The 27,500-nt window shown below is 67.5% G+C and overlaps 2 protein-coding genes across 2 annotated transcripts; one reads left to right on the top strand and one right to left on the bottom strand.

The window, feature by feature from the left end:
- The first annotated feature begins 220 nt into the window (after window positions 1-220).
- Window positions 221-4,969, top strand: ADCK5 (aarF domain containing kinase 5). Its single transcript, XM_035572294.1, has 11 exons — window positions 221-397; window positions 1,241-1,376; window positions 1,450-1,592; window positions 1,695-1,826; window positions 2,384-2,467; window positions 2,567-2,648; window positions 3,235-3,313; window positions 3,403-3,494; window positions 4,310-4,562; window positions 4,658-4,774; window positions 4,864-4,969. The coding sequence occupies exons 1-11, from the start codon at window positions 221-223 to the stop codon at window positions 4,967-4,969; spliced, it is 1,401 nt and encodes a 466-aa protein (XP_035428187.1).
- A 96-nt stretch (window positions 4,970-5,065) lies between these two features.
- On the bottom strand, window positions 5,066-27,458 carry CPSF1 (cleavage and polyadenylation specific factor 1). Its single transcript, XM_035572296.2, has 38 exons — window positions 27,414-27,458; window positions 26,134-26,316; window positions 25,958-25,985; window positions 24,439-24,572; window positions 24,281-24,361; window positions 24,019-24,170; window positions 22,818-22,964; window positions 22,583-22,722; window positions 22,381-22,491; window positions 22,190-22,283; window positions 21,989-22,076; window positions 21,783-21,908; window positions 20,986-21,037; window positions 20,793-20,887; window positions 20,608-20,682; window positions 20,443-20,523; window positions 19,639-19,728; window positions 18,957-19,073; window positions 18,729-18,870; window positions 18,474-18,652; window positions 16,878-17,014; window positions 16,026-16,197; window positions 14,720-14,926; window positions 13,630-13,719; window positions 13,338-13,484; window positions 12,189-12,341; window positions 11,981-12,097; window positions 11,803-11,893; window positions 10,702-10,786; window positions 10,469-10,610; window positions 10,236-10,388; window positions 9,114-9,290; window positions 7,780-7,846; window positions 7,634-7,681; window positions 7,391-7,543; window positions 6,989-7,118; window positions 5,840-5,978; window positions 5,066-5,194 (listed from the first exon to the last, which is right to left on the bottom strand). The coding sequence occupies exons 2-38, from the start codon at window positions 26,275-26,277 to the stop codon at window positions 5,147-5,149; spliced, it is 4,332 nt and encodes a 1,443-aa protein (XP_035428189.1). The 5' UTR covers window positions 26,278-26,316; window positions 27,414-27,458; the 3' UTR covers window positions 5,066-5,146.
- Window positions 27,459-27,500: the final 42 nt, after the last annotated feature.

The following is a 27,500-nucleotide window of genomic DNA, read 5'->3' as shown; positions in this document are numbered from 1 at the left end:
ATGGGGATGGGGATGGGAGGGGAGGGGATGGGGATGGGGACGGGATGGGGATGGGATGGGATGGGATGGATGGGATGGGGAGGGGAGGGGATGGGGACGGGGAGGGGATGGGGAGGGGATGGGGACGGGATGGGGAGGGGACAGGGATGGGGATGGGGCCACTGGTGACACTAACACCCGCCCCCCCCGGCCGCAGGGCTCCCCGGCCTTCCAGGCGGGGATGTCGCGGTGCCACCAGCGCGCGGCCGAGCGGCTGCTGCGGGGGGCGCTGCGCAACGGGGGGCTGTACATCAAGCTGGGGCAGGGCTCTGCTCCTTCAACCACCCTCCTGCCCCCCGAGTACATCGCCACCCTGCGCGTGCTGGAGGACCGCGCCCTGCAGCGAGGCCACCGGGAGGTGAGGGGCCGGTGGGGACAGGGACGGGGTGGTCCCGGCCATGGGGACACTGCGAGGGGACCCCCGGAGCATGGGGACACTGCCACCACCCGTGTAGGGACCTCACAGCCCCGTGGTCCCCATCGCGGGGACGCTGCGGTGGTGTGCGTGGGGTGGCACGTCCTGGGCATGGGGGTGCCAGAAGGGGACAGTGGGGCTGGCACGGGGACAGTCGGGGCATGGGGATGGCACAGCCGTGGTCAGAGGGACACCACTGCCGTGGGGACAGGGACACCACTGCCGTGGGGACACCGTGGTCTCCATTGCGAGAACACCATGGTCCTCATCATAGGGACACCACTGCCACGGACACGGGGACACCACGGACACGGGGACACCATGGGGATGGCACTGCCACGGGGCTGGGGACGTGGTGGGCATGGACACGGGGGCACCACAGGCACAGGGACACCACGGGCATGGGGACATCAAGGTCTCCATCACGGGGACACCACGGTCCTGATCATGGGGACACCACAGCCATGGGCACAGGGACACGGGGACACCATGGGGACGACACTGCCATGGGGGTGGGGACTGTGGTGGTCTCGGGCACGGGGACACCACTGCTGAGGGAACACCACGGGGACAGCTACTGCCATGGGGGTGGGGACGTGGTGGTTTCAGGCACGGGGACACCAGGGGCATGGGGACACCACAAGCGTGGGGACACCGAGGTCTCCATCCTGGGGACACCGCAGCCGCTGGGTGGGGACAGCCGTAGGGCTCGCTGCAGGCACCGAGGGGTTGCTGCCCCCTCCCCCGTGTCCCCCACTCCCCCCCGTGTCCCCCCCGTGCCCGCAGGTGGACGAGCTCTTCCTGGAGGACTTCCAGACGACGGCGGCCGGCCTCTTCCAGGAGTTCGACTACGAGCCGGTGGCGGCCGCCAGCCTGGCGCAGGTTCACCGCGCCACCCTGCAGGACGGCACGCCGGTGGCCTGTCAAGGTGGGGGCCGGGGCCGGGGCGGGGGGCTTGGGGGGTGTGTGGGGGGGGGGCACACAGCCGCATCCAGCCCCCCCGCCCCACCCCCCCCTCCCCCAGGTGCAGTACATCGACCTCCGCGACCGCTTCGACGGCGACATGCGGACGCTGCAGCTGCTGCTGCGCATCGTGGAGTTCATGCACCCCAGCTTCGGCTTCAGCTGGGTGCTGGAGGTACTGGGGACACTGGGGGGACACGGTGAGAGGGGGCGTTGCGGGGGGGGACACCTACGGGGACAGCTCACACTCCCCCCCCCCCCCCCATTCTGTCCCCAGGACCTGAAGGGGACGCTGGCGCAGGAGCTGGACTTCGAGAACGAGGGGCGGAACGCCGAGCGCTGCGCCCGCGACCTGCGCGACTTCAGCTACGTGGTGGTGCCGCGCGTGCACTGGGACAAGTGCAGCAAGGTGGGGGCGGGGACAGGGGGACAGTGGGGACAGGGATAGTGGGACGATGGGGACGGGGACAGCAGGACGATGGGCACAGGGACAACGGGGAGAAGGACAGTGGGAGAATTGGGACCAGGGGACGGGGACAACGGGTATGGTGGGGACCAAGGAGCAGGGGACAGGGGCTGCAGGGGCGGTGGGACCAGGGCGTGGGGACCGAGGGACAGGGGACAGGGAGCAGGGGGTGATGGGGAGCAGGGGACGGGGGCTGCAGGGGCTGTGGGGACAGGGGGACAGGGGATGGGGGGCAGGGGGGGGCAGGGGACAGGGACTCTGGATACGATGGGGACCAGGTGACAGTGGGGACAACGGGGACCAGGGGACAGGGACAATGGGGACAGGGGCTGCGGGGTGGGTGGGCACGGGGCGGAGCAGGGACTGGGGACGATCCAGCCCTGGGGACAGCGCGGTGCCCCCGAGCCCCGCCACGGGCTGACCCCGTGTGCCCCCCCCGCCATGTGTGTCACCCCCATGTGTCCCCACCCCCCCCCCCCGTGTCCCCCCGGTGTCCCCAGCGGGTGCTGACGGCCGATTACTGCGAGGGCTGCAAGATCACCAACGTGGAGGGCATCCGGCGGCAGGGCCTGGGGCTGCAGGACGTGAGTCGGGGGGGGGGGGGACGGACACGGGGGACAATGGGGGACAGCGGGGGGGGGACGGGGACAGGGACACGGGGGGACCGAGCCGCCTCCCCGCAGGCCGCCGACAAACTGATCCGCGTGTTCGCCGAGCAGATCTTCTACACCGGCTTCATCCACGCCGACCCGCACCCGGGGAACGGTACGGGGACGGGGGGACAGGGGGATGGGGGACGGGGGGACAGGGGATGGGGGGACGGGGGGACATAGGAACACGGATATAGGGACGTGGGGACACAGGGCTGTGCAGACATGAGGACGTGGGGACATGGGGACAGAGGGACACGGAGACACAGGGACATGGGGATGCGGGGACGCAGGGCTGCAGGGACATGAGGACATAGGAACATGGGGGCGTGGGGATGTGGGGACGTGGGGACACGAGGGACACGGGGGTGTGCAAGCATGAGGCTGTGGGGACACGGACACGAGGATTTGGGGACACAGGGACATGGGGACAGGAACACGTGGATATGGGGACGGGGATGCAGGGACGTGGGGACACGGGGACACGGGGACGTGGGGACAAAGATACGGGGACACGGGGACACGGGGGCGTGCAGACATGAGGATGCAGAGACGCAGGGACATGGGGACGCAGGGACGCGAGGATCTGGGGACATGGGGACGCAGGGACACGGGGACATCAGAACACGTGGATATGGGGACATGAGGATGCAGGGACAGGGGACGCGGGGCCATGGGGACATCCCGCCCCGGTCCCGCAGTGCTGGTGCGGCGCGGCCCCGACGGCAAGGCGCAGCTCGTGCTGCTGGACCACGGCCTCTACGAGTTCCTCAGCGAGAGGTGAGGCCGGGGGGCGCGGGGCCGGTGACGCGCGGGGCCGGGGCCGCGCGGGGCCACGCGGTGCCGGTGACGCTGCCGGGGCCGCGCAGGGACCGCAGCGCGCTGTGCCAGCTGTGGCGAGCCATCGTGCTGCGCGATGACGCCGCCATGAGGAGCCGCTCGGCCGAGCTGGGCGTCAAGGGTGAGGCGTCCCCGGGGCCGTCCCCACGGTGCCGTAATCCCACCCCTTTAGTGCGGTAATCCCACCTTTTAGTGCCATAATCTCACCTCTTTAGTGCAGTAGTCCCACCTTTTAGTGCCATAATCCCAATTTTGGGTGCTGTAATCCCAACCTTGGGTGCCAAAGTCCCACCCCTTGGGTGCCATAATCCCACCCTTTAGTGCCATAATCCCAATTTTGGATGCTGTAATCCCAACCTTTGATATTATAATCCCACCCCTTGGGTGCCATAATCCCACTCCTCTAGTGCAGTAATCCCACCCTTCAGTGCCATAATCCCAATTTTGGGTGCTGTAATCTCATCCCTAGGGTGCCATAATCCCTATTTTGGGTGCTGTAATCCCAACCTTTGGTGCCATAATCCCATCCCTCGGGTGCCACAGCCCTGTCCCTCTGCCCTGTGGTCCTCGGGGTGCTGCAGCCCCATCCTCATCCCCCCCCCAACCCCATCTTCCTGCCCTGTGCCCCTCAGGGTGCTGCAGCATCAGCGCTAGGGTGCTGCAACTCCCTGGGGCACTGTAATCCACCCCCCCTTTGAATGGCTCAATCCCACCCTTGGGTGCCATAATCTCCTCCCTTTGGGTGCCTCAATCTCATCCTTGGGTGCCTCAATCCTCTCCCCCCCCCTCTTTGGGTGCCATAATCCCCCCTTTGGGTGCCGTAATCCCCCCTTTGGTTGCCATAATCCCACTCTCGGATGCCTCAATCCAACCCTTGGGTGCCGTAATCCCACCCCGGGGTGCCGCGCCCACCCCCCCCCACCCCCACCCCCCCAGATTACTTCCTCTTCTGCGAGATCCTGATGCAGCGCCCGCTGCACGCGGGGCAGCTGGCCCTGGCCAACGTGTTGACGCGGGAGGAGGCCGCCTACATGCAGGAGATGGCCGCCCACCACTTCCAGCGCATCATGGGCGTGCTGCGCGCCCTGCCCCGGCCCATGCTCCTCGTCTTCCGCAACATCAACACCGTCCGCAGCATCAACGTGGCGCTGGGGGCCCCGGTCGACCGCTACTTCCTCATGGCCAAGAGGTGAGGGGACTTGGGGGGGGGGGGACAAGGGGGACGTGGGGGACCCTCCCCCCCCTCAAAACCGTCCCCGTGCCCACCCTGTGCTGCCCCCGCAGCGCCGTGCGGAGCTGGGGCCGGCTCAGCGGGGAGCGCGCCCCCGGCCTCCGCGGCCTCCGCGCCGTCCGCGGCCTCCGTGTGGCCTGGGAGAGCCTCAAGTTCGAGGTGGCGCTCAGGTAGGGGGGGTCCTGGGGGTGGGGGGAGAAGCCACACGCTGGGGGGGGCCATGGGGTGAGCGGCCGCCCCACGCCTCCCCCGCGCCCAGGCTGGAGACCCTCACCATGAAGCTGACGGCCTCCGTCCTCCGCCTGCTGGCCTCCTGGGGGCTGCTGCCCCACAGCGAGCAGATCTACGAGTACCTGCGGGCGTAGCGGGCGGACCCCCCCACCCGCACCCACCCCCACCCCCTCCCAATAAACCCCTCCCCCCCGCGGAGGGGACGGCGGAGCACACGCCACGCACCGCGGCCCCGTTGGGACGTTTTTTGTGTTTTGTTTTTTTTTTTATACAAATTTTCGGTCCGTGGGGGTGGGGGGCGGGAGGTGCCGTCAGAAGTGCGCCGTCACCCGGTCGATCTCCAGCAGGTCCTCGAGGATCTGGGGGGGGAGGCGGCATCAGGGGGGGCCGGGGCGAGGGGGGAAGATGGGGGGCGAGGGGCCCCCAGTAGGGCCAGGGGGGTTGGGGGGGGGCTCTGCTGTGCCCCATGGGGGTGGGTGGCACAGGGTGTGGGGCGGGGGGGTGACATCTATGGGGCACAGGGTGTGGGGCAGGGAGGTGACAGATCTGTGGGGCAGGGAAATGACATCTATGGGGTACAGCAAGCGGGGCAGGGAGCTCTGCCCCACATCTATATGGGGCGCAGCATATGGGGCAGGGAGGAAATGCACGTGTACGGCAGGCACAGTGTCCATTTGGGGCACAGCGTGTGGGGCAGGGAGGTGACATTTATGGGGGACAGGGCATGGGGCAGGGAGGTGACATCTATGGGGTGCAGTACGTGGGGCAGGGAGGTGATACATACATATGGCCCAGGGCATGGGGCAGGGAGGTGAGAGATCTGTGGGGCAGGGAGGTGACATCTATGGGGCGCAGCGTGTGGGGCAGAGCCTTGCTCCCTCGCACACCAGGGCCCGGTAGGACCAAGGGTGCTCTGCCCCACGTCCCTGCCCCACGGCGCTGCCCCACAGCCCTGCCCCAAGGCCCTGCCCCACGGCGCTGCCCCACGGCGCCGCCCCACTCACGATGTCGGGCGTGGTGCCGATCTTCTTGGCCAGCTCGCCGCGCTCCATGGTGCTGAGGTAGAGGTAGCGGTTCAGCAGCTCCCCGTCCAGCACGTTGCGCACCGCGTTCTGCAGGATGCGCCGGTCCATGTGCAGCATCCTGCGCCGCGGGGACACCAGCGTGGGGACAGCACCGTCACCGCGGTGGCACCGGGGACGTCCCGGTGGCATCACCCGGCGGCGCTGCCACTGGGTGGCTGCTGGGCCCCATTGCAGTGGGGACCCCAGGGACATGCTGGGGACCCTGGAGACACGTTGGGGACCCTGGGGACATGTTGGGGACCCCAGGGACGCGCTGGGGACTATGGGGACGCGCTGGGGACCCCATGGATGCGTTGGGGACCCTGGGGACGCGTTGGGGACCCTGGGGATGTGTTGGGGACCCCAGGCACACGATGAGGACTATGGGTACGGACTGGGGACCTCAGGGACATGTGGACCCCATGGACATGTTGGGGACCCTGGGGACATGTTGGGGACTATGGGGTTCGTGCTGGGGACCCCGGGGATGTGTTCGGGATTATGGGGATGTGTTGGAGACCCCAAGGACGCATTGGGGACCCCAAGGATGCATTGGGGACCCCGGGGACATGTTGGGGACTATGGGGACGGGTTGGGGACCCCAGGCACACGCTGGGCACTATGGGAACATGTTGGGGACCCCAGGGACATGTTGGGGACCCTGGGGACGTGTTGGGGACCCCAAAGATGCGTTGGGGACCCCGAGGATGCACTGGGGACCCCAGGGACATGTTGGGGACCCTGGGGACACGTTGGGGACTATGGGGATGTGTTGGAGACCCCGGGGACACGATGGGGACCCTGGGGACACGTTGGGGACTATGGGGACACGTTGGGGACCTCAGGGACATGTTGGGGACCCCATGGACATGTTGGGGACCTTGGGGACGTGTTGAGGACCCCAGGGACGCATTGGCGACCCCAAGGACGTGCTGGGGACTATGGGGACATGTTGGGGACCCCCGGGACGTGTTAGGGACCCCAGGGACACATTGGGGACTATGGGGACGCACTGGGGACCCCCAGGACATGTTGGGGACCCTGGGGACACGTTGGGGACCCCGGGGACGCGCTGGGGACCGCGGGTACCTGAAGGCGCGGGGGTTGAGGCCGGCGTGGTGCGGCAGCATGGTGGTGAGGGCGTTCTGCAGCATCAGCAGCCGCCGGTACGTCTTCTCCTGCATGGGCAGCAGCAGCCCGATGCCGCCGTCCAGCGTGGCTGGGGGGGGAGCCCGGGGGTCGTGGGGGGGCCGGGCGGGGCCGATCCCAGCACCCCCCGGTGGGGTTGGGGACAGGAGGGGGGGGCGGTGACACAAAATGGGGGACACAAGACGGGGGACACAAGACGGGGGACAAAAGACGGGGGACACAAGGGGAAGTTACAGGGACGCAGCCCCGTGCCCCCAGCACCACCCTGGTGCCCCCCATGTCCTCCCCGTGCCCCCGTCCCTCCACGTTTGTCCCCCCGTGTTCCCCCCCCCGTCCCCGTACCGAACCAGGTGATGTGCTTCTGCTCCCAGGCGCTGGACTTCTTGAGGCCGTCGGCGGTGCCGCGGCACGGCGTGCGCCAGAAGGTGTTGACGTGGGCGCCCACGTGGAAGTCGGCGCGCCGCAGCAGCCGCATGCCCCCGAAGCTCTCCTTGGCTGCGGGGAGCCGCGGCGTCACCGCGACGCCGGGACGGGGACAGGGACAGGGACGGGGATGGGGACGGGGACAGGGGACGCGTGGCTCACCCTCGGGCAGGTACATGTACACCAGGAGGTTGCGGTCGCGGTCGGACACTGCGGGAAGGACGGAGAGCGGCGTGTGACGGGGACAAAGTGACACCCCCGGGGGGCCCGGCCCTGAGCCCGGCCGTGCCGGGGGCGATGCCACGCACCGAGGAAGCCGAGCTGGGTGCTGTCCACCATGAAGTCCACGCTGTACACCTCCAGCGGCTTGGCGTCCTGCGGCGGGACCGCCATCAGCGGCGGTGCCGTGACGTGTCCCCCACGGCCCCCCGGGGCGGCGGGGAGGTGTCACCGCGTCCCCGCGTCCCTCAGCGTGGTGGGGAGGCATCCCCATGTCCCCCGGGGCAGGAGGGAGGTGTCACCGTGTCCCCATGTCCCCCAGGTCAGCAGGGAGGTGTCACCGTGTCCCCATGTCCCCCAGAGTGGCATAGAAGTGTCCCCATGTCCACCAGGTCAGCAGGGAGGTGTCACCATGTCCCCATGTCCCCCAGGGCAGGAGGGAGGTGTCCCCATGTCCCCATGTCCCCCAGAGTGGCATAGAGGTGTCCCCATGTCCCCATGTCCCCCAGGGCAGGAGGGAGGTGTCCCCATGTCCCCATGTCCCCCAGAGTGGCATAGAGGTGTCCCCAGGTTCCCAGGTCCCCCAGGTCAGTAGGGAGGTGTCACTGCAACCCCGTGTCCCCCAGGACTGCAAGGAGGTGTCCCCATGTCCCCCAGGTTGGCAGGGAGGTGTCCCCGTGTCCCTTGGCACGGTAGGGGGGTGTCCCCATATCCTCATGTCCCCTGGCACGTTGGGACCATGTCCCCAAGCCCCCCAGGGTGGCAGGGAGGTGTCCCCAAGTGCCCACGTCCCAAAGGACAGCAGATGTCCCTACAGCCCGGGGCACAGCGAGGAGCCGTCCCCGTGTCCCCTGGCACAGCAGGGGACATCCCCACGCCCCGTGTCCCCACACCCCGTGTCCCCACACCCTGTGTCCCCACACCCCGTGTCCCCTCATCCCGTGTCCCCCCACCCCATATCCCCACACCCCATGTCCCCATGCCCCGTGTCCCCACACCCCTTGTCCCCTCATCCCGTGTCCCCTCATCCCGTGTCCCCCCACCCCATATCCCCACACCCCATATCCCCACACCCCATGTCCCCATGCCCCATGTCCCCATGCCCCGTGTCCCCACACCCTGTGTCCCCACACCCCTTGTCCCCTCATCCCGTGTCCCCCCACCCCATATCCCCCCACCCCATATCCCCACACCCCATGTCCCCATGCCCCGTGTCCCCACGCCCCGTGTCCCCTCACCCTGTGTCCCCACGCCCCGTGTCCCCACGCCCCGTATCCCCACACCCCATGTCCCCACACCCCGTGTCCCCTCACCCCATGTCCCCACGCCCCGTGTCCCCGCTCCCCGTATCCCCACACCCCATGTCCCCACACCCCGTGTCCCCTCACCCCATGTCCCCACGCCCCGTGTCCCCGCGCCCTACCCGGCTGACGAGGGACAGCGTCTTGCTCTCCTCCTGGTAGCGCAGCAGCGAGATGCTCTTCATCACGTCGGCGGCCAGGATGAAGTTCTTGACGCTGATCATCTGGTGGATGTAGAGCTGCGTGTCGATGAAGGCCATGCCCGTCAGCTCGTTGTCCTTCAGGCTCCACAGGAAGATCTGCGGTGCGAGGGGGGGGGGGCGGGGGGTGTCACCGGGGGGCACGGACATGCATCGACCCCCCTGCTGCCACTGCGTCCCTGTCCCCGAGTCCCTGCGTCCCCAAGTCCCTGCATCCCTACATCCCTGTATTCCCATGTTCCCAAGTCCCCGCATCCCCAAGCCCCTGCGTCCCTGCGTCCCTGTGTCCCTGAATCCCCACATCCCCATGTCCCACGTCCCCGTATCTCCAGGTCCCTGTATCCCCACGTCCCCGTGTCCTCGTGTTCCCACGTCCATGAGTCCCCACATCTGTCCCCACATCCCCATCCCCATATCCCATCCCTGTGTCCCTGCACCCCCATGTCTCTGTGTCCCCCCATCCTTGTGTCCCCATGTCCCTGAGTTCCCACATCCCCATGTCCCCACATCCCTGTATCCCCACGTCCCCACGTTCCCATATCCCCGTATCCCCATAACCCCATGTCCCCATGTCCCCACGTCCCCATATCCCCATGTCCCTGTGTCCCCGTATCCCCATGTCCCCATATCCCCGTGTCCCCATGTCCCCATATCCCCACGTCCCCACGTCCCCATGTCCCCACATCCCCATATCCCCGTGTCCCCGTATCCCCATGTCCCCACGTCCCCATATCCCCACGTCCCCACGTCCCCATGTCCCCATGTCCCCACGTCCCCATATCCCCACGTCCCCATGTCCCCACGTCCCCACGTCCCCATATCCCCATGTCCCCATGTCCCCATATCCCCACGTCCCCACGTCCCCATGTCCCCATGTCCCCACGTCCCCATATCCCCCTGTCCCCATATCCCCACGTCCCCATGTCCCCACATCCCCATATCCCCATGTCCCCAAGTCCCCACATCCCCATGTCCCCATGTCCCCATATCCCCACATCTCCACACCCTCCCCATCCCCACGTTCCCCCCCCCCCGTCCCCGCACCTTCTGCCCGATGGCGGACACCAGGTACCCGTTGCAGTGGCACAGGGCGGTCACGGGCCCCTTCTGCTCCTTCTCGTAGAGCACCTTGAACTTGTTCTTGGTGAGCGGCTGCCCCGGTTCCGGCACCACCTCGATGATGTCCATGATCAGGATCTGGGCACCGCGACACCGCCGGTGAGACCCCCGCCCCGCAGTGCCCCCGCGGTGACCCCCCGCGCCCCCGCGGCGCTCACCCGGCCGCGGCAGGTGACCTCCTCGCCCTGCATCAGGCAGGTGCCCACGGCGATGTAGCCCTTGAGCCCCGACACGGTCTCCTCGCTCTTCAGCGACACGGTCTTCATGCAGGTGACGTGCTCCCACTCCTCCAGGTCGATCCTGCGGGGGCAGGCAGGCGGGTGGCTGGGTGGCACCGCGGTGGCACCGTAGCGGCACCGGGGTGGCACCGGGGTGGCACTGGGGCGCTCACCTGGTGTTGGGGATGGTCTCCCAGCTCACCGGCGAGATGAGCTGGATGGAGAAGGCCTCCTGCTGCGGGTGGATGTAGCGCTCGTCTGCGGGGGAGGGGGGACAGTGGCGCTCGGGGGACGGCCCCGGGGGGACGCCGGGATGGGGACACAGGGATGGGGCTGCACGGGGACACTGGGGTGGCACCACGTGGGGACAGTGGGATGGCACCGTGTGGGAGCACTGGGATGGGGCCACGGGGGGACACCGGGATAGTGCCACATGGGGACACCAGGATGGCACCGTGTGGGGACAGCGGGATGGCACCGTGTGGGGACAGCGGGATGGCACCGTGTGGGGACAACAATAGTGCCATATGGGGACACTGGGATGGCACCATGTGGGGACACCGTGATGGTATCACGAGGGGACATCAAGATAGTGCCATATAGGAACACCGGGATGGTGCCATATGGGGACACTGGGACAGCACGGCACCACGTGGGGACATGGGGATGGTGCCACGTAGGGGACACCGGGATGGCACTGTGTGGGGACGACAAGATAGTGTCATATGGTGACACCAGGATGGGGCTGTGGGGGGACACGGGGATGGCACCACATGGGGACACCAGGATGGCACCATGTGGGGACACGGGGATGGCACTGCGTGGGGACAAGATAGTGCCATATGGGGACACCAGGATGGTGCCATATGGGGACACTGGGATGGCACTGCGTGGGGTCAACAAGGTAGTGCCATATGGGGACACTGGGATGGTGCCATGTGGGAACACCAGGATGGCACCATGAGGGGACACGGGGATGGCACTGCGTGGGGACAAGATAGTGCCATATGGGGACATCAGGGATGGTGGCACGTGGGGACACTGGGATGGCACCATGTGAGGACACCGTGATGGTACCACAAGGGGACATCAAGATAGTGCCATATAGGAACACCGGGATGGTGCCATATGGGGACACCGGGACAGCATGGCACCACGTGGGGACACGGGGACGGTGCCACACTAGGGGACACGGGGATGGCACCATTTGGGGACAATGGGCTGGCACCGCGTGGGGACACCGTTCTGGCGCCGCGTGGGGCCGCCGGGCTCACCGCGCTCGATGCTCTCGAACTCCTTCTCCTCCCCGGTCATGCGAGGGATGCGCGTGCACGAGTTGATGACGCTGGTGGCCACGGCGTAGACCTGCCAGGGGACGCACATCAGCACCGGGGGGGCCCCGGCCTCGCGTCGCCCCCGTGCCAGGGGTGGGGACAGCGGTGTCAGCGGTACCTTGGACTCGACGTGGTACGCCACGTAGTGCGCGGTGCAGCGCAGCGGGATCTTGCGCACCGGCCAGGGCGCGTCGTAGGAGAGGTAGGCGGGCAGGACGCTGATGCGCAGCTCGCCCTGGGGGCGGCACCGTCAGGGTGGCTTTGGGGGGGGGACACACACACATGGGGACACCCCCCCTGGGGCCCCCCCCGGACCCCCGACCCACCTGGCGGTTGAAGTAGAGGAAGCCCTTGGGGCAGTTGACGTTGTGGAAGGGGGCGAAGGACTCCACGGACCCGTCGATGGTCATGGGGTGCAGGCGCAGCGCCCCCCGCGCCGTCACCAGCAGCCAGTGCGGGGACGGGCCGCAGATGAACACCTCGGGGGGGGGGGTGAAGGGGGGGGGCAGACGGTCACTGGGGGGGGCCCAAATCTGGGGAGGGCGTCCCCAGGCCCAGGGGGGTCCCACATGGACTGGGGGGGTCCCAACATGGATTGGGGGGGGGGTCTGCAGGTTGATTGGGGGGTCCTGAAATTGATGGGGGGGTCCCCAGATTTGGGGCGGGGGGGCAACATATATTGATGGGGGGGTCCTGAAATTGATGGGAAAGGGTCCCCAGACTTAGGAGGGGTCCCCACATTGATTGGGGGATCCTGAAATTGATGGGGGGGGTCCCCAGATTTAGGGGAGGGGTAACCATATTGATAGGGGGGTTCCTGAAATTGATGGGAGAGGGTCCCCAAATTTAGGTGGGGGTCCCAAATTTAGGGGAGGGTCCTGACATTAATGGGAAAGGGTCCCCAGATTTAGGGGGGGTCCCCAAATCAATTGGGGGATCCTGAAATTGACAGGGAGGAGTCCCCAGATTTAAGAGGAGGGTCCCAAGTTGATGGGGGGGTTCTGAAATTGATGGGAAACGGTCCTCAAATTTAGGGGGGGTCCCCACATTGATGAAGGGGGTCCCCAGATTTAGGGGAGGGTCCTGAAATTGATGCGAAAGGGTCCCAAAATTTAAGGGGGTCCCCACATCGATTGGGGGATCCTGAAATTGATGGGGAGGAGTCCCCAAATTTAGGGGAGGGGTCTCCATGTTGATGGGGGGATGCTGAAATTGATGGGAAACGGTCCTCAAATTTAGAGGGGGGTCCCGACATTGATGGAAGAGGGTCCCCAAATCTAGGGGGGGTCCCAAATTTAGGGGAGGGTCCTGAGATTGGTGGGAAAGGGTCCCCAGATTTAGGTGGGGTCCCCACATTGACTGGGGGGGGGGGGGTCCCACATTGATGATGATGATGACGGCTGGGTGTCCCCAGATGGGGTGTCCCCAGATGGGGTCCCCCCCACACACCCCCCGTCAGCTCGCGCCCGGCTCACCCCCGCGTAGCCGTAGATGTCCTCGAAGTAGCGGAAGCGCGCCACCCGGCCCCGCGGCCCCCCCGGCTCCTCGGCGCCCCCCGCGCTCTCCGGCTTCTTCTTGGACTGCTTCGGCTTCTTCTCGCGGAAGTTGATGTTGTGGGGCACCTGGGGGGGGGGGGGGGGGGGCCTGGGGCTGAGACGGGGGGCGCGGGGCTGAGACAGGGGGCGCGGGGCCACCGCAGGTCCCCAGGTCCCCCCTCCCCAGGTCCCCGAGGCCCCCCCCACGGCCCCCCCCCGGTGCCCCCCGCACCTTCTTGAAGCGCACTTTGAGGTTGCTCTGGCCCAGCTGGGAGTCGTGGCTGAACGCCTCGTAGATCAGCAGCTCCTGGTCCACGTGCACCTGGCGGCGAGCACGGGATGAGCCGGGCACGGCCCCACGGCACGGCCCCACGGCACAGCCTCATATCACGGCCCCATGGCATGACCCCATGGCACGGCCCCACATCGTGGCCCCACAGCATGGCCCAGCCCCATGGTACAGCCCCACGGTGTCTTCCCAGAATTCACCCCCACGGCACGGCACGGCCCCATGGCACAGCCCCACATCACAGCCCCAAACCACATCCCCATGCACCAGCCCCACAACCTTGGCCCCAGCCCCATATCCCGGCCCCACATTCCAGCCCCACACCCCTGCACCATGTCCCAGCCCCAGCCCCACGCCACATCCCCATGCCCCAGCCCCACAATCCCAGCCCCAGCCCCACATCCCGGCCCCATATCCCACCCCAGCCCCACATCCTGACCCTATGTCTGCCCCCAGCCCCACATCCCGGCCCCATATCCCACCCCAGCCCCACATCCTGACCCTATGTCTGCCCCCAGCCCCACGTCCCGGCCCCATATCCCACCCCCAGCCCCACATCCCAGCCCCAGCCCCACATCCCGGCCCCATATCCCACCCCCTGCCCCACGTCCCGGCCCCATATCCCACCCCCAGCCCCACATCCCGGCCCCAGCCCCACATCCCAGCCCCATATCCCACCCCCAGCCCCACATCCCAGCCCCAGCCCCACATCCCAGCCCCATATCCCACCCCCTGCCCCACGTCCTGGCCCCATATCCCACCCCCAGCCCCAGCCCCACATCCCCGTCCCATATCCCACCCCCAGCCCCACGTCCCGGCCCCATATCCCACCCCCAGCCCCAGCCCCACATCCCCGTCCCATATCCCACCCCCTGCCCCACGTCCCGGCCCCATATCCCACCCCCAGCCCCACATCCCAGCCCCATATCCCACCCCCTGCCCCACGTCCCGGCCCCATATCCCACCCCAGCCCCACGTCCTGACCCCACACCCCTGCCCAGCCCCACAGCCCGGCCCCACGCCCGCGGCTCACCAGCAGGTAGGGCCGGCTCTGGCGGTTGCCCAGGGCCACCAGCAGCACCTCCTTGACCAGCGGCAGCTCGCCCTGCCGCGTCACCTCCTCCTTCTTGGCCTCGCCGGGCGCCGCCGGCTGCCCGAAGGAGCTGTCGACCAGCACGCGCTGCCCCATGGGGAAGTTCTTCACCAGGAACACCAGGCGCCACTCCGGCAGCTGGTAGATCTGCGGGCACGGGGACACCGGGGCGGGGTTGTGTGACGGATGGACGGGGGGACTGGGGGACACTGGGGGGACTGGGGGACACTGGGGGCATGTGCGGGGTCGGGGGACACCGGGGGGGTTTGCGTGATGGATGGACAGGGGGACCAGGGGACACCGGGGGGGTTTGTGTAATGGATGGACAGGGGGACACTGGGACAATGAGGGGACTGGGGGACACTGGGGGGACTGGGGGACACTGGGGGCATGTGCGGGGTCGGGGGACACCAGGGGGGTTTGCGTGATGGATGGACAGGGGGACCAGGGGACACCGGGGGGGGTTGTGTGACAGATGGACAGGGGGACATTGGGACAATGGGGGGACTGGGGGACACTGGGGGCATGTGCGGGGTCGGGGGACACCGGGGGGGTTGTGTGACAGATGGACAGGGGGACTGGGGGACACTGGGGGGATGTGTAGGGTGGGGGGACACCGGGAGGGTTTGTGTGATGGATGGACAGGGGGACTGGGGGACGCTGGAGGGACTGGGGGACACTGGGGGCACGTGCGGAGTCGGGGGACACCGGGGGGGTTTGTGTGATGGATGGACAGGGGGACCAGGGGACACCGGGGGGGTTTGTGTAATGGATGGACAGGGGGACACTGGGACAATGGGGGGACTGGGGGACACTGGGGGCATGTGCGGGGTCGGGGGACACCGGAGGGGTTGTGTGACGGATGGACAGGGGGACAGGGGGACACTGGGGGGACAGGGGGACACCGGGGGACAGGGGGACACCGGGGGGATGTGTGGGGTGGGGGGACACCAGGAGGACGCGGTGACACCAGGCAGGTTTGTGAGATGGATGGACAGGGGGACACCGGGGGGGCACTGGGGGACACTGGGGGACACTGGGTGGATGTGCAGGGTGGGGGGACACCGGGAGGACGCGGTGACACTGGGCAGATCCACGGGAGGGGGGACGGGGGGACGCGGTGACGCCGGGTGGATTCGCAGGACAGGAGGGGGGGGGGGGGGGGGACAGAAGGACGAGGGGACAGAGGGACAAGGGGGACAGGGGACGGGACGGGGGACGCGGTGGCGCCGCGTGGCGCCCTCACCTCCATGGCGCCGTTCTCGCGCACCAGCACGCACCAGTGCGTGGGCTCGGCCCGGTGCTGGTGCGGCTCCCGCTCGGCCGCGGGGAGGCTGCGGCGCGGCTCCTCCTTGGCGGGGCTGAAGAGCGCCCCCGAGTCCCCGTACAGCATCTCCTCCTCGTCGTCCACCGCGTCGCTGCCGGGCGCGCGCCGTGAGCGAGAGCCACCGCCGCGGGGACACCGCCGCGGGGACACCGCCACCACCATGGGGACACCGCCACCGCCACGGGGACACCGCCACGGGGACCCAACCACTGGGACGCTGCCACTGGGACGGGGACACCGCCACCACCATGGGGACACCGCCACGGGGTCACCGCCGCAGGGACGTAGCCACCACAACCGGGACACTGCCACAGGGACGCCGCCACCACCACGGGGACACCACCGCAGGGACACTACCACGGGGACACCACCACTGCCACAGGGACACCGCAAATGCTACAGGGACACTGCCACCACCATGGGGACACCGCCACGGGGACACCGCCGCTACCACGGGGACACTGCCACAGGGACACCACCACTGCCACAAGGACACCACCACCGCCACGGGGACACCGCCACAGGGACACCACCAACACCATGGGGACACCATCACGGGGACACTGACACCGCCGCGGGGACACTGCCATGGGGACACTGCTGCAGGGACACCACCACCACCACAGGGACACTGCCACCACCACGGGGACACAGCCACCGTCGTGGGGACACCGCCACGGGGACACCACCGTGGGGACACCGCCGCAAGGACACCACCACGAGGACACCGCCACCACCGCGGGGACACGGCGCGGTCCCGCCCCCGCCCACCTGATGTCCTGGATGAGGGTCTCGGCCTCCGCGTGGCCGCGCAGGGCCAGCTCGTCGCGGGCGCCGGCCGCCCGGCTCTCGGTGGTGAACATCCCGCTGACGTCGCGGTACACGCACAGCGCGATCACCTTGGGCTGCTGCGGGCGGCACGGTGACACGGGTGACACGGGTGGCACCGCACCACGGGTAGCATCACACCCCGGGTGATGCAGTGCCACGGGTGACACCACACCATGGGTGATGCAGTGCCACGGTGCCACGGGTGACACCACACCATGGGTGACACCGTGCCACGGGTGACATCACACCCCGGGTGACACCACGGCAGACGTGACACCCTGGGTGACACCGCAGGTGGCACGATGCCATGGGTGACACCTTGGGTGACACCGTGGGCCACACAACGCCGTGGGTGACACTGCAGGTGACATTGTGGGTGACACCACGCCATGGGTGACACCACGGCTCACACTGGGCGATGTGACACCGCGGGTGACACTGTGTGGGGGCAATACAAGTGATGCGACACCATGGGTGGCACTGTGTGCAACACCATGGGTGGCGTGACGTCATGGGTGACACTACAGGTGACATGGGTGACGTGACGCTGTGACGTGATACGTGGGTGACACAACGCCATGGGTGACACCATGCTGTGGGTGACACCACAGGTGGCACAAAGCCGCAGGTGACACCACGGGTCAGACCGAAGGCGGTGTGATGCTGTGGGTGACACCGTGGGCGATGCGATGCCACGGGTGAGGGGTGACGTGACATCGCGGGTGACATCGCATGTGGGTGACACCCATAGGTGAGGTGACACCGCAGGCAACACCATGCCATGGGTCACACCACATCACCACAGGGGCCAACACAGGTGAAACGGTGCCACAGGTGGCACCATGGGTGACGCGACACCGCAGGGTGACACGATGCCATGGGTGACACTATGCTGTGGGTGACGCGATGCCGCGGGTAACGCAATGTCACGGGTGACGTGATGCCGTGGGTGATGTGACGCCATGGGTGACGCTACGCTGTGGGTGACACGATGCCGCGGGTGATGCAATGACACAGGTGATGTGATGCCATTAGGTGACACGACACCACAGGTGACGCGATGGCATGATGTGATGCTGTGACGTGACACTGTGTGTGACGCGATGCCATGGGTGACACGACACCACAGGTGACGTGATGCCGTGGGTGACGTGATGCCACGGGTGATGCTGTGCTGTGGGTGACACGATGCCACGGGTGATGCAATGACATGAGTGACATGATGCTGTGGGTGACATGATGCCATGGGTGACGTGACACCATGGGTGACAGTGACGCCATGGGTGACGCTATGCTGTGAGTGACACGGTGCCACGGGTGATGCAATGACATGAGTGACATGATGCCGTGGGTGACACGATGCCATGGGTGACACTATGCTGCGGGTGACACGATGCCAGTGGGTGACGTGACGCCATGGGTAATGCTATGCTGCGGGTAACGCGATGCCACGGGTGATGCAATGACATGGGTGACACGATGCCACAGGTGACGCGATGCCACGGGTGACGCGGCGCAGCGCGGGGCGGCACTCACGTGGTGCAGCTGCGTCTTCTGCAGCGCCAGGCGGTGCGTGCGGCCGCCGTACGTGTCGCTCTTGAGCACGAAGACGGAGGCCTGGCCCTCGGCGCTCAGGATCACCACGTAGGGGTCGGCCACGGCGCAGTGCACGATGGGCGAGCCCAGGTCCACGGGGATGAAGTGCAGCTGGTTCACTGCGGGCAGCGCCGTCAGGGGGCAGCCGGCGCGCCGGGGCCGCCCTCCCCCCCCCGTGCCGTGCCGGGCGCTCACCTCCCTCCAGCAGCCGGATGCCGAGCGGCGACACCTGCACGATGTACCGGTTCTCGCCGATGTTGCCGGCGAAGACGGTGGGGCCCTGCGTGGCGAAGCCGCTCGTGTCCAGCTCCATGATCTCCTGGCCCGTCTGCAGGATCTGCGGGGGCGAGGGAGTGGGAACCTGGCGTCGCACCCCGCTCGCCGGCACCGGCACCGGCGCCGCGCCGAGCCCCGGGGCCGCACCATGGTGGAGTCCTCGCGGCTGAGGATGAGGAAGCCGTGCCGCCGGCCCGCGTCCTCGGGGGGCTCGGGGGGCGCCGCGTCCTTCTCGCTGGTTTCACCCGCGGTGCTCGTCTCAGCCTGCGGGGAGCCGGGCGCTGGGAGCCCCCGATGGGACCGGGGGGGCAGCCGGCACCCAGGGGGGGACACAGGGAGGGGACGGAGGGACACGGAGGGTGGGACAAGGAAGGGCACGCAGGGGAGGGGACGTGGGGAAGGTGGCGTGGAAATTAGGAGGTTCAGGTGGGAAACGAGGAGACATTTCTGTTCACGGAGAGCAGTCAGGCGTTGGGACGGGTTGTACGGGGAGGGGGGCGTCACCGTCCCTGGGGGTGTTCAAGGAGAGGTTGGACGTGGTGCTTGGGGACATGGTTTGGGGGTGACATTGGTGGTAGGGGGATGGCTGTACCAGATGATTTTGGAGGGCTTTTCCAACCTTAATGATTCTGGGATTTAGTGGAGAGGGGACAGGGAAGGCGACACGGGGAAGTGATGTGGGAGCGTGGCACGAGGAAGGGGACACGGGGAAGGGGACCCAGGGAATGTGGCACAGGGAAGGGGATGTGGGGAGGTGGAACGGGGAAGGGGACACAGGGAGGGGACATGGTGGGGGGGACACGGGGAGGGGACGCGCGTCACCACCGACCTCCTCCTTCCTGGGCGGCGAGACCACCGTCCACATGTCGTAGCAGCCGGGCAGCTCGAAGGTGGTCACCACCTGGGGCCGGATGCTCTTCTGCAGGGAGACAGCGGTGGGGGCGCGGGCGGGGGGCAGCACGGACACCCCCCCCCCCCCCGGGCACTGTGGGGCTGTGGCTCGGGGCGTACAGGCTGCGCCCACCGCTCGGGGCAGCCCTGGTTCTCCCGGCCCATGCTGTGGCACCGGCACTGCGCCTGCGGCGGACGCTCCTCACCACGGCAGGCAGCGGCACAGCGCGGGGACACGGGGACGTGAGGGCGCAGGGGTGTGGGGACAAAGGGACACGGGGACGCAGGGATGTGGGGACATGAGGGCGCAGGGATGTGGTCACGCAGGGATAAAGGGACACGGGGACGCAGGGATGTGGGGATGGGGGGACGTGGGGATGCAAGGACACGGGGACGTGAGGGTGCAGGGACATGGGGACACAGGGACGTGAGGATGTGGGGACACGGGAATGTGGGGACGTGGGGATGCAGGGATGTAGGGAGGTGGGGACATGGAGATGGAGGGACATGGGGACATGAGGATGTGGGGACGCGGGGATGCGGGGACATGGAGATGCAGGGATGTGGGGATATGAGGATGCGGGGACATGAGGATGCAGGGACACGGGGATGTAGGGGTACGTGGGGATGTGGGGATGTAAGAGACATGGGGGACGCAGGGATGTGGGGGACGTGGGGACATGGGGGACGCGGGGACATGGGGATGAAGGGATGCAGGGACACGGTGCCGGCCGCTGCTCACCTGCAGCACCGAGAGCGCCCCGTTCTTGCCGTAGCCGGAGCAGAGCACAATCTCCAGGTCCGGCTCCGGGCTGTTCTGGAACTGCAGGAACAGGGGACACGTGTGGGGACATCACGCCACGTCACGTCACGCTGTGTCACGTCAGGGGCCCGGGGCCACGCTCACCTCCTCGGAGAGGAAGGCCGGCTCGCCCATGGCGGCGTTGGCGCAGGGGCCGATGTTGAGGATGCTGTCGCAGACCTGCGTGGGACGGGGACGGGGACGGGGATGGGGACAAGGACAGGGATGGGGGCGCTGCGTGGCAGCACCGCGAGCGCCAGGGAGCTGGTGCCACGAGGCGGGGGCCGCACCTCGAAGGAGTAGGTGGCGAGCTGCGTGCCCGACTGCGCCTCGCTGCCGTACACCTCGATCTCGTCCACCTCGTCCTGCGCCGCCGACTTCCCGCCTGCTCGCGCCGCGCCACGGCAGCGCCCGTCAGCGTGGGTGACGCGGGGGGGTGTCCCCGTCCCCGTCCCCCCGACCGGCGGCCTCGCTGTCACCTACCTGCCCAGGTCCCCGAGGAGTCCGAGCGCTTCTTCTTCAGCGGGGGCTCCTCCTGCGGGGGGAGGCAGCCCGGAGACCCCAGCATGGGGCTCGCGGCGCCACAGTGAGACCAGTGCCGCCGGGGATGTGGCAGCGGGGGGGACACAGAGACCGTGGGGATGTGGAGACCGTGGGGACACGGCCACGGAGGGGACATGGAGACCACAGGGGACACAGAGACCGTGGGGACATGGCCATGGAGGGGACAGGGGACCCGGTGGTGGGGACACGGCGGTGGCGGGGACTCAGAGACCGTGGGGACATGGTGACCAAGGGGACGTGGCTGTGAGGACACAGCTGTGGGGACAGGGAAATGGGGACCTGGTGGCAGGGACGTGGCAGTGGCAGGGACACGGCAGTGGGGACGTGGAGACCTTGGGGACATGGTGCAAAAGGGGACACAGCTTGTGAGGATGCAGCAAGGGGGACGCAGGCGTGGTGGGGACAGGGAGGTGGGGACGCGGAGACCCTGGGGACGCAGTGACCGAGGGGTGACCTCAAGGCTGTGGGGACATGGCTGCGGGGACAGGGAGGTGGGGACCCAGCGGGGGGGACAAGGAGATGTCAGGGGCGCAGCAGCAGGGACACGGCGGTGATGGGGACACGGAGACCCCGGGGACAAGGTGACCAAGGGCACATGGCCACGGGGGTGCAGCCACGGTGGGGACAGGACGATGGGGACCTGGTGGTGGGGACGTGGCAATGGGGACGCAGTGACCACGGGGACCGGGACCCACTGGGCGCCCCGCTGCCCCCACCTGCTTGTCGGCCGCGTCCTTGGCCACGCCGACGGGCGCCTCCTGCAGCTTCTCCGTGTACTTGAGCAGCAGCGAGTTGCCCAGGCGGGACCCCAGGAACAGGTAGCCCGGCTCCAGCGTCACCATCTGTGGGTGGGGGGGGGCTGTGGGGGGGCCCGGCCGCGCGGGACGGACGGACGGACACGGGGACGGACACGGGGACTTACGCAGGTGGTGAGCACGCTGGCGGCCGCCTTGTCGAAGTGGAAGGAGCGCACGCTCCTCATCCCGTCCGTGATCAGCGTCAGGACGTAGCTGCGGGCAGAGGGACGGGGATGGGGATGGGGGCAGCAGGGGCCCGGCGGCGGGGCCGGGGCCGTGCCGGGGCGCGGGACCCCCCCCTCCCCGGGGCATCACGCAGCGCTCACATCTCCCCGCCCTTCAGCGAGATCACCATCTTGTCGTAGGAGATGAAGGCGGCCTGCGCGCAGTCCAGCGTCAGCTTCACCCCGTCCTGCATGCCTGCGGGGAGCGCGCGGCGTCGGGGCCGGCACGTCGGGACCCCCGCCCGCGCCCCCCTCCCCCCCCACCCTGCCCCGGCCCCCACGGCGGCGCTTACGCAGCGGGAAGACGGTGGTGCCGGCGGTGAGGCTGTTGAGGGACACGCCGTAGGGCGGCACGCTCTGGTTGAGGTACAGCAGCGAGTTGACGGCGAAGATCACCACGCCACCTGCGGGGGCGGCCGGGCGTCAGCGGTGCCCTCCCCGTGTGTCCGTCCCTCCCCCCGCCCCCGGCCCCGCCGGTGCCATCCCCGCCCTCACCGATGGGCTTGGGGACGGCCAGCGCCTGCGTGCAGTCGAAGGGCAGGTTGCTGAGGGACCAGATGACCGGGTGCACCTTCTGCATGATGTTCAGCGAGATGGCCACGATGCTGCACGTGTCCTGCCGCACCGCCACGCGCCTGCGGGGGCGGGCGTCACCTCCTGCCACGGGGACCCCGCCGCGCGTCGTGTGTCCCCCCCTCCACCCCCCCCCCCCCCGCCTCCGCGGCCTTACCCCGGCCACGTCTGGTTGGGCTCGAAGAGGATGAGGAGGGTGGGCTCGTAGTAGCCGCAGAGGAACTGCATGTCGATGATGTTCAGCAGCTTCTCGTCCAGCTCCCGCACGTCGATGATGTAGCTGGGCAGGAAGCTCGACTTCTGCCTGCGCAACAGGGGGGGAGACCACGGTCATGGTGAGGTCCGGGTGGGAGGGGGCCTCAAAGACCCCCAGCTCCAGCCCCACCATGGGCACGACCGCCCCAGCCCCCCCTGGCCCATCCTTGGCCCCCCTGAGGGCTGGCTCCCCCCCAGCTCCTCTGGGCAGCCTGGGCCAGGGCCTCACCACCCCCGGGGGGCAGAATTTCTGCCTTATTTCCCACCTTCCCCCGTTCTATGAGCTCCAGGCCACACGTTGGCCACGGTGAGCCACGCACTGGGCATGTTGAGGCACACGTTGGCCGTTTTGAGGCAAACACTGGCCACCCTGAGCCACATGTTGGCTGTGTTGGCCATGTTGAGGCACACGTTGGCCATGCTGAGCCACGTTGACCACGTTGGCTGTGCTGAGGCATACGTTGGCTGACCTGAGCCATACATTGGCCACGTTGAACCATACATTGGCTGTTTTGAACCACACACTGGCCTTGCTGAGCCACACATTGGCCATGTTGAGCCATATGTTGGCTGTTTTGAACCACACGTTGGCCATGTTGGCCATACTGAGCCACACGTTGGCTGTGTTGGCCATGTTGAGCCACACACTGGCCATACTGAACCACATGTTGGCCACGCTGAGCCACACATTGGCTGTGTTGAACCACGCGTTGCCGTGCTGAGCCAAATCTTGGCCATGCTGACTCACACGTTGGCCGTGTTGGCCACGCTGAGCCATACGTTGACCATGTTGAGCCACACGTTGGCCATGTTGAGCCACACTGAGCCACACATTGGCCATGTTGGCCATATTGAGCCATACACTGATTGCATTGAACCGCATGTTGGCCGTGCTGAGCCACACGTTGACCATGTTGAGCCACACGTTGGCCATGCTGAGCCACACGATGGCCGTGTTGGCCACGCTAAGCCATACGTTGGCCGTGCTGAGCCACATCTTGCCCACACTGACTCACACGATGGCCATGTTGGCCGTGCTGAGCCACATGCTGGCCCACGCGTTGGCCGCACGCCGCTGCCGCGGGCCCCTGGCCCCCACTCACCCCTCTCCCACCAGCCCCTCGTGCTCGTCAGCCAGCGAGTCGCGGCGGAAGGGCAGCACCACCAGCCGCGTGCCGTAGATGAGCATGACGGCGCAGCGCCCGTCGGGGTCCACCCGCACCTTGGGGATATGGACGTTCTGCACGAAGCCGTCCTGCGGGCAACGAGGTTGGGGTTAGGGGGCGCTTGGCCACGGGGCAACCCCCCTGCCCCCCCCAGCCGCGTTTTTGGAGGGCAGCACATGCCCGCGGCCCCCGGGCCTACCCGCAGCTCCGGCTCCTCAAAGTAGTGCAGCGAGAGCGTCTTCAGGTCGTGCGTGCCGGGGTCGTACTCCACCACCGAGAGCTGCAGGGGAGGGGGGGCGTCACGGCAGGGCGGGGGGCGCCCATGGGTGCCCCCCCCGTCCCTGGACCCGTCCCTACCTTGGCGTCCTTGAAGCTGAGCAGCAGCGCGTCCCGCTTGGCCCCCGCCAGCTGCACGCTGGCCATGGACATGACGTTGCCGAAGAAGGAGAAGGAGGCCACCAGCTCCAGCTTCTCCTTGTGGCCCTTGCCTTCTGCAGGGGGTGCGAGGACAAAGGCGGGGGGGGGGACGGGACATGGTGTCACCACCCCCCCCCCCCCGGCCTCGCCCATCCCTCGTGTTTTTCCACAAAATTGGCCCAAGGAGAACGTCAACGTCCCGTGACCGTCAACACCCCCAAGGACACCGACGCCCCAAGGACACCGACGTCCCGTGACCATCAACGTCCCAAGGACACCAATGTCCCGAGGACACCAGCCCCCCAAGAACGCCAACCCCCCCGAGACCAGCACCCCATGAGACCACCGACACCCCCAGCCCCCAAGACCAGCACCCCATGAGACCACCAGCACCCCCAAGACCCCCGATGCCCCCTGAGACCACCAAAGCCACCAGACCAACAAGGTCCCACGACCGCCAACGCCTCACGACCACCAACGTCCCCCGAGACCACCGACCCCCCCAAGAACCACCCCCCCCGGCCCACCAACCCCTCGTGAACACCAGCACCCCCCCAGCCCACCCAAGACCACCAGCGCTCCGAGACCATCAAAAAACCTGAGACCGCCAACGCCCCAAGACCTTCAAACCCCAACACCATCACACCCCAAGCCTGCCACCACCCCAAGACCATCACACCTCAACGCCCCAGGAGCACCAATCTCCAAGACCATCACCCCCCAAGACTGCCAATGCCCAAGACCATCACACCCCAAGACCACCACCCTCCAAGATGACCGATCCCCGAAACTGGCACCCCCCCAAGACCGCCAATGCCCCGAGACCTTCACACCCCAACACCATCACAAACCAACACCACCGACACCCCAAGACCACCAACCTCCAAGACCACCATCCCCCAGGACTGTCAATGCCCCAAGACCATCACACCTCAAGACCACCAACCACCAAGACCATCATCCCCCCCAGACCACCAATGCCCCAAGACCTTCACGCCCCAATACCATCACCCCCAAGACCATCAAACCTTCCAAGATGACAAACATCCCAACACCATCACACCCCAAGACCTTCACACCCCAAGACCATCACACCTCAACACCATCACACCCCAAGACCACCAACCTCCAAGACCACCGATCTCCAAAACCATCACCCCCAAGACCATCACGCCCCAACACCACCACCACCCCAAGACCACCAACCCTTCCAAGACCACCAACTTCTGAGACCACCAACACCCCGACACCATCACACCCCGACACCATCACACCCCGACACCACCATGTCCCAAGACCACCAACGTCCCAAGACCACCACCCCCCCAAGACCTTCGCACCCCAAGACCACCAACACCCCAAGACCCTCCCCCCTTCCCACCCCCCCCAGCAGAAGGCAGCCCCCTCCGCCCTCCCCCAACAACCTTGCGGGGTGCGCGTCCCCTCCTCCTCCACCTACCCGCGTTCCTGTCTCCTTTCACCCCGCTCTGCAAGAACAACGGGCACAACCATCACCACCACAACACCCCCCCCAAAAAAAAAAAAAAAAACTAAACTCAACCGGGTGACACCGCCCGGGGCCACCCCAAATTTTTTTTTTGGGGGGTGGACGGGGTGGGTCCTTTTGGGGCGCACCTCGGCGTCGTGGTTGAGGCGGTAGACGTAGAGCTGGGAGGTGCCGGCCACCACCAGGTTGCGCTCGGCGTTGGAGAAGAAGTTGCAGTACATGGAGAACTCCAGCCCCGTGGGGGGGTGGGCTTGCTTGTACACCGCGTACATGGCCGGCGCGACCCCCCCCCCCGCACCCTGAAAACGATCCTGGGGGGGGGGGGGGGGAAATCAGGGAGCTCTGGGGGGAGAGGTCCCCAAATTTTTGGGATGCTCCCCCCCCCCCAGAGGTCCCCAACTGGATCAAGGTCCCGGTCCCATAAATTTTGGGGTCCCGTGGATCTGCAGAGCCCCCCCCCCCAACGTGTGTCCCCCCCCCTCAATTTTGGGGTCCCACGGCTCATTAACCTTCCCCACGTGTCCCCCTCCCCCTAAATTTAGGGGTCCCAAGGCTCCTAAACTGACCCCCCCCTCCCAAATTTGGGGGTTTCATGGCTCCTCAGAGCCCCCACACACGCACATCCCCCCCCCCAGACAAATTTTGGGGTCCCACAACTATGCAGAGCCCCACCCCCCCACTTGTGTCCACCCCCCTAAATTTTGGGGTCCCACGGCTCCTTGACTCCTTCCCCCACATCTCCACCCCCCCAAATTTTGGGTCCCCAAGGACCCTTAATCCCCCCCCCACGTGTCCCCCCCCCCAAGATTTAGGGGTCCCACACCTCCTTAACCCCCTCCATTCCCCCCAAATTTTGGGGTCCCACGGCTCCTCAGAGCCCCCCCCACCACGTGTTCCCCCCCCCCAAATTTTGGGGCTCCTCAGAGCCCCCCCTATGCGTGTCCCCCCCAAATTTGGGGTCCCACAGCTCCTTAACCCCCTCCATTCCCCCCCCACTAAATTTTGGGGTCCTATAGCTCCTCAGAGCCCCCCCCCCCCCATATTTTGGGACTCCTCAGAGCCCCCCCATGTGTGTCCCCCTAAATTTGGGGTCCCCGCGGCTCCTTAACCCCCTCCCCGTGCCTCCCTCCCCCCAAAATTTGGGGACCCCACGGCTGCTTGACCCCCCCACGTCCCCCCCCCCAAATTTTGGGGCCCCCCAGAGCCCCCCCCAGGCTTCCCCCCCCCCAAATTTGGGGTCCCCACGGCTCCTTAACCCCCCCCCGTGCCCCCCTCCCCCCCCCACGTCCCCCCCCAAATTCTGGGGACCCTCAGTCCCCCCCCGTGCCCCCCCTCCCAAATTTTGGGGCCCCCCAGAGCCCCCCCGCCCCCCCGGGACCCCCCCAGCGACCCCCCCCTCCCCGCTCACCGCCGCGCTCCCAGGCGCGGGCCGGAAGCCGACCAGCGAGAGGCCGGAAGCGCGCGGGCCAGGCGGGCCGGGGGGAGGGGAGGGGGG

Source organism: Cygnus atratus, unplaced genomic scaffold (assembly GCF_013377495.2).
Source record: "Cygnus atratus isolate AKBS03 ecotype Queensland, Australia unplaced genomic scaffold, CAtr_DNAZoo_HiC_assembly HiC_scaffold_82, whole genome shotgun sequence".
NCBI classification, from domain to species: Eukaryota; Metazoa; Chordata; class Aves; order Anseriformes; family Anatidae; genus Cygnus; species Cygnus atratus.
Note: the sequence above shows the minus strand (reverse complement) of the source record. Positions and strands in the feature narration are given on the sequence as shown.

What these genes read in the sequence shown, in the direction of transcription:
- ADCK5 (XM_035572294.1), top strand. Translation starts at nt 221, where the DNA reads ATGTCGCGGTGCCACCAGCGCGCGGCCGAGCGGCTGCTGCGGGGGGCG. An exon ending in GGACGGCACGCCGGTGGCCT is followed by an intron (nt 1,377 to 1,449) that starts GTCAAGGTGGGG and finishes AGCCGCATCCAG; the next exon opens with CCCCCCCGCCCCACCCCCCC. An exon ending in AGGGCCTGGGGCTGCAGGAC is followed by an intron (nt 2,468 to 2,566) that starts GTGAGTCGGGGG and finishes GCCTCCCCGCAG; the next exon opens with GCCGCCGACAAACTGATCCG.
- CPSF1 (XM_035572296.2), bottom strand. Translation starts at nt 26,277, where the DNA reads ATGTACGCGGTGTACAAGCAAGCCCACCCCCCCACGGGGCTGGAGTTC. An exon ending in AGGACGCGGCCGACAAGCAG is followed by an intron (nt 21,038 to 21,782) that starts GTGGGGGCAGCG and finishes CTCCCCCCGCAG; the next exon opens with GAGGAGCCCCCGCTGAAGAA. An exon ending in CTCAACCCCCGCGCCTTCAG is followed by an intron (nt 5,979 to 6,988) that starts GTACCCGCGGTC and finishes CCCGCGGCGCAG; the next exon opens with GATGCTGCACATGGACCGGC.